Source organism: Aulostomus chinensis, chromosome 5 (genome assembly GCF_037954235.1).
Source record: "Aulostomus chinensis isolate RoL2024-O1b breed Wild chromosome 5, RoL_Achi_v1.0, whole genome shotgun sequence".
NCBI lineage: Eukaryota > Metazoa > Chordata > Actinopteri > Syngnathiformes > Aulostomidae > Aulostomus > Aulostomus chinensis.
The window spans coordinates 25,046,968-25,052,967 of NC_141324.1; the positions used below are offsets into that span (position 1 = coordinate 25,046,968).

Here is a 6,000-nt window from a genome sequence, read left to right on the forward strand (position 1 = left end):
AACAAAAAAAAACTGAAGGAGAGAAAACAGTATCTGAAACTGGTGAGACAGAGGCTCCAGAGAGCCTGGTGAAGTGTGAGACAGAGAGAGATGCGTCATAGTAGCCTCCAGTTAACAGCGCATTACACACACTGAGGTTGGCTATGTCTCCCACATAAACACACACACAACAAAGTTTGTAGGACTCCTCATCCACCTTGACCATGTTTCTTCCTGTGTGTTGCATCTGTGTTATCATTGTGCATTCCTGACACTGCATTAATGTGTCCTCTGTGTCTATGCGTTTGAGAAAGAACACAAGTACAGTGCTTCCAAGATGAATACCTTAAACCAGGGAGGAGGAAAGGGAGGACAATTGGGAAGAGGCTGGACAGGAATGGAGACTGGACATCATTTGAGACAGCAGACAGCATTTCCGTCAGCTCACACTAAAGGTTAACCAGGTAGGGAAAAGGCCAAAGATCTTCTTATCTCATGCATGTTTGTGTGTGTGACCATCACAAAATTTGTACTGTATCCTGTATTACAGTGCTGAGCACACACCCTGTGATCTCCCTACACCCCAGTCTCTCACTTACTCCTTTTCTTGTTCACAAAAATCACAAAAACATCTCTCTATCATGAGGATTCCTGCATGTTCTAAATTTGTATATTTCCATATTTTAATTCAACCTACACTGGTTTATTTAAGAATGAACAACTACAAAACACAAACAAAAATGCAACCCCATCTTTTCCCAGAAAACAATACAAAAAAGGGCAGTCCGATATGGTCAGAGGGAGGTAGAGACATAAACATAAACCAGTCAATGGAGGGGAAACAATCTAGAGCTTTTCCCCCCACTGAATGCTGACTCTTCACTGGGCTTGCTGCCTTTGTGCCTTAGATACTGCACTGACACTATTTTTCCACTCAACAAAAATGAAAAGGATTGGCAAAATCTTCCTATTTGGAAGACTCTGCAGTTTTCCGGCTTTCAGTGATAACTACTTGTAGTGCACAGCTGTTTCACTGTCAGTTTGGGTCAGAAGAAAAATGGATCACTAACGAGGACTGGGTTCTCTTAGTGGTATAATGGCAGGTACTGCATTTTTGTAAACAGTTCTATGTAATGTCAAACTAGTTCATTTTACAACCATTTCTCAAACTGAACAGCTAAAAAGGCTAAATTTGTGAAGTTTTACAAGGCTCGTCCTTCGCTTCATATATGGCCTTTTGTTCAGTGACATTCCCAATGACCTCCATGTGACCTGAGGGGACAAATGATGCACTTCCCCTTCAGCTGTGGCCAGCTGGTCCAACCTCGACTGATCCAACCTGGCCAGGCAGATGTCACCACCTGTCCTAGACCTCTCTCACACATATTAGGTCAAGACAGGTTTAAGAAAACAACAGGTGTCACATAGTCTAGTCAACTTGCTGAATACATAACATGGGAGTGGACCATTAGAGCAGAGAAGGACTGACTATCTAACCAGTTTTGGAGAATGTCAGTGTGCCGCATCCAACATAAAACAAGACTAATTTCGCTGCTTCTTTTCCAGCATTATGATGACAGCATGCAAACAAGCAAAGATATGAACATTTAGAAATAAACTTACTTTGTCGAGCGACCTCTTGAGCTGGTAATGGAACTTCTCCTTGACCTCGTCCAGGAGCTGTTTGAGCTTGGGCTCCTCAGGCAAACCTTGGTACTTCCTGGCAAGCTGTAGGTAGCAGGGCCACTTGGCCGAGTCAAAGCCCCAGTGGCAGGTCCTCTTATCAGGTGACTTGTGTGAATGCATGACAAACTTCTGTGGTGAAAAAAGTAAATGGCACTCAACACACTGGATGCAGGGTGCCTCTGGCTGGGTGTAGAATTGGGGCACAAAGAGACCCTGGCACTTCCCCAGACACTGGTGCTCCACCTGGAAGCTGGCTTCACTCTCCCTCAGCAGGCCTTGAGCAGACAGCTTACCACTGGGGTCGGCAGGCAAAGCTGCCCCAGGGCGCAGTAGGGCATTGCACAGTCGTTGTGCGTCTGTCAGTGTAATGAGGCCACAGGAAGGTGCGTTGAACGGCAGGATGCCCAGCACCTTAAGGATGTGCAGCTGCTCAGCATCGCAACGTGAACAGTACACATAGAGCTCATCACACACAGTGTTGATCTGCTGCAGTGAGAAGTCACGGAGCACTGAGTTGAGCACCTGGGGCAGGCATAGACGCTTCTCACCCCCTACGACAAAACAGGAGATAGACTCTCCCTCCAGCAGTGAGTGGGTGAGCTCAGTGGAGCTGTCACAGGGAACCAGCAGAGGGCCCCCTCCAAGAACAGGAGGGGAGGGCAGAGGGGGCATGCCAGCATGGGAATGCTCGTGGCCAGTACGGGCTGAGAAGGCAGCTGGGCCCCCGAGGGAGCTCTGGCTGCTGAGAGTGAACTGGGCCAGTGTGTGTTTGAGCCCAGGGCTCAGGTCCAAGGCTTTAGCAGAGCCCACCACGTGCAGTTCAGCCCGGCCCTCAACATCCATGTCAGACTCGTGGCGCAGGTCCTCAGGCTGCTCCCGCTTCACCTTTGGAGTTTTGTGGAAGGAATCCAAGCTGCGCCGTTTCAAGTTTATCTCTGCCATCACCCGCTTCTTAATGGGTGCATCTTCCAGTCGCTCTCTGTACAGCCGTTTCATGTTGCCCTTGAATGAGGTTAAGTCTTTGAAAGGGGTTTTCAAACTGGTCTGGGTGCTGGCCATGTCTACGCACTGCGTTATTGTAGTTTCTGTCTGTTGATAGGGTTTTTGTATTCCTCCGAGTCTTTCACTTAAATATTCTCAAATGACACAAATCTTCTGGTAGTTAAACACATGCATGGTGATGACTGAAGTTGTCTATGCTGTGATCCAACACCTAATCAGGAAAGAGAAATAGGAATTTAGAAGAAGGAATGGGGGGGGGGGGTTCATTCAGTTGCTACCTTAATGACAGCTAATCAATTCCTTTCCCATGGAGAGATAAACAAACTGAAAATTATCTCATCAAAAAATGTTGTGGAGCATGAAATATCTATAAAGAGTTTAAATGTTTTATGGTTGCTGTCCCGGTAGGGGATTGAAGAGGTCAATGGCTGTTTGCATGGACCACTAAACCAAATGGCCATTACCATACTTCACACAAACATAAGGCAGCCCTTGTAATTGAACCCCAGGGGAAATTTACATCAAGGTTTTTCACTTTGAAACAAACTATCCAGCACAAAGTGAGAAATTTAACAAGCAAAACCAGTTGACCAGACACCCAAGCAAAATTCCCCACCGCCCCACCCCTGTCTGCTCCATTACATTGTTAATTTGAAGCTTATCCACAATGGTCACAAACATTTCACTTTGCAAATGAAAGTGCTCCTCCAAACCACACTGGGCCAACCCCTGAGTATGCTTGCCTCATGCTGGCTCCATCAACTGCACGAAAAACAGTTGATGAAAGCGTTAACAGCAGTCGTCCCCCTCTCTCGGTCCCTTCACAGCTTGACATACAACAGTGTGGAAAGCGGTGTTTTCCCCCCTTTTCCTCCCAGGCTTTACTGCGCGTAATAAGGTAAACAACACAACCACTATGAGCCATTTAAAGCGCAGTGTAGTTGCTCAAGGCTCCTGCTGCAATATGACATCAAGAGGCGGCAGATTGATTCAATTCTACTTTAAAAATGTATAATTTGTTAATGAGTTTTTATAAATCAGCTCTAATAGAGCTTTCGGCAACACAAAAAGGCACATTTGATCGCAGTGAATTGATTTGCACGCCTTTGCGGATTTACCATCTTTTTTCCACCAAGCTGCTGCGATGCAGATCTCCGGCTTCAATCCACGAAGCGTTGATGCTTGTGTGCGTTTTAACGGCAAAAAATAACAAATAATAATCACGATCACTCGGTCACTGATCTCTCGATTTAAAAAAAAAAAAAAAAGCTGCAAAGTCACCAGTAAATGAATAAGGAGGCAGTTTCTATCTCAGCCTTCTCGGTGTTTCACCGCTTTAAAAACCATCAACCAAGCAGGTTGATTTCAGTCTGTCAGAAATCACTTCGCTTCGACAAATAACAGTATTTGCGTCTTTTAAAAACACATTTGAAAACTACAAAAACACTCTCAAGCGCCACGGTTTTCTTTTTTTAAAGCGTATTTCCAAGTGTCACTCCCACTCTTAACATCCGTTCTACTGCTGCAAGGACACCGCGTATCACACCGCTCCAGCGCCGCTCCATCCCCTGCTATCCCCCTCCTCCTTCCCAGTCTGCAAACTGTACCTCGCCACGACTGCACTGGTATGCAGACAGCGCCGATAATGACATTCACTGTCTACACTAGAGTCTGGTCTGGGGAGGGAAGGGAAGGTTCCGCGGTCGACAGTTACGTAGCCTACACACCGATTTGGTGAGGGCAGGTTGCGGATTACAACCGCAGGATGTCCGCTTGTCAAACGCGACTGTAACATTGTCTATCCCGCTGAATTAAGACGTTAAATACTATGAATATGTGTGTGTAAGTGTGTGTGTGTGTGTGTGACATTCAAGTGAGTAAATTCAATAAGGTGACATTTGGATAAAAATATAAAAACTGAAATGGTAGGTATATATTTGCCTGCCTGTGAACGGTCCGCTAGTTAGCTAGCAAAGCTACCCCCAGTACCCCGGTACAGTCGGTTAATGCAGTTAACCATAGGCAGGATAACCCAGCTCTCAAGAGCAAAGGAAGGATAAGTTAACACAGCAAAGACCTTGCCTGGGTCTCCCAATAAACGGAGAATCCCGGAGTGACGTTAGAGGTTAATAACAAACTACGCTAACCCAGGACAGTAAGGATATGAACAGCCGAAACGAGCGGACAGAACGCGCTAACATTACGGCAGGCTAACCCCCGATAGAGAGCGATACGGCAGGCTAAACCAAGTTAGCTTCACCCCCTTCCTTCGACGATAGATCACAGCGATCCAACCGTTAATCGTCACGCGCTGAGCTCCCCTATCGATAAGTCACTCCGCAACCTGTTTAAACATGACAGTTAAAAGCTCTGTCTTTTTCGTCAAAATGCTAGAAACACTTGCCTGAACGCAGCTGTGTCGCTTGTCCTCTCTCGCCAGGGGTCTTCTCTGTACTGGAAGCCTGGCGGACCGTCAACAAGATGCAGCTAGAGGCTCCACTACAGACCCGTAACGTCACAATGCACACGGGCTGAGAGGCGGAGACGTCACCCGGCTGACGGAAACTATGCGGGGGTGTCTCTCGTCTGTCTGTCTGTCTGTCTGGCTGTCTGGCTGGTTAGAAGACCTGTTTCTTGCAGCACGAGAGCTCGGACATAAACGGGCTGTATGTCGAACTTTAATATTTGTTACATTTGTTTTATTTCATTAAAGTGAGGAAATTAGGTTTCACAGTGACTGTGGATGAAATTTACTTTCCACTGATCAAACCGGATTTTTACACTTCTTTTTTTTTGCTCATATTTTTTTATGTCATAAAAAACACAGTTGTTTTTTTTGTACACTTACATTCATTATTATGCCCTGGGCTTTTTCTGTCTCGACATATAGAGACCAGTTTTATTGACATAGCCTCAGATGACATTAGCTAGTTTGAACTTTTGAACTGATTTATCTACCTCTTTGGCTTTCTATCAAGTTTGGGGGGGGAAAAAATGACAGTAAAGGGCGGTCAAACATGCTTGGCTAAAGGGTCACATCTCCATCCACAGTAAACCCCTCCCCCTTTCTTTTTTTTTATGGAGCCATCCTCTAAAAGGTCAAGAGGTCATTCTGCCAGTCTATTCAGCCTTTAGTGATGATAGAAGTTAATAAAATCTGTGTAATAAGAGATCAACTCTGAAGCCAGGAAGTATATTTTATGTAATGGCGTATTTTTAGTGACTTAACTCGTGTTCTCAGTTGAAATATTTGTAATTTTGCTTTGACTAGATTGATCGGAGGCGGCGGGGGGGGGGGGGTGAGCTGGAGTACATCGAGCCTGGCTGACTGAC

General features: G+C 45.8%; 1 protein-coding gene across 2 annotated transcripts in view; it reads right to left on the minus strand.

Moving 5' to 3' along the window:
• skila (SKI-like proto-oncogene a) overlaps positions 1-5,243 on the minus strand; it is a 33,287-nt gene extending 28,044 nt beyond the window's left edge. The window contains exons 1-2 of one of the 2 annotated variants that reach the window (XM_086204156.1): positions 5,072-5,243; positions 1,603-2,878 (exon numbers count right to left, since the gene is read on the minus strand). In XM_086204156.1, coding sequence (XP_086060282.1) covers positions 1,603-2,724 — 1,122 coding nt within the window. In that variant the 5' untranslated portion in view covers positions 2,725-2,878; positions 5,072-5,243. Of the gene's footprint in view, positions 1-1,602; positions 2,879-3,785; positions 5,008-5,071 lie in introns of those variants that run through there. The other variant, XM_086204157.1, reaches the window with a different exon arrangement.
• Positions 5,244-6,000: the final 757 nt, after the last annotated feature.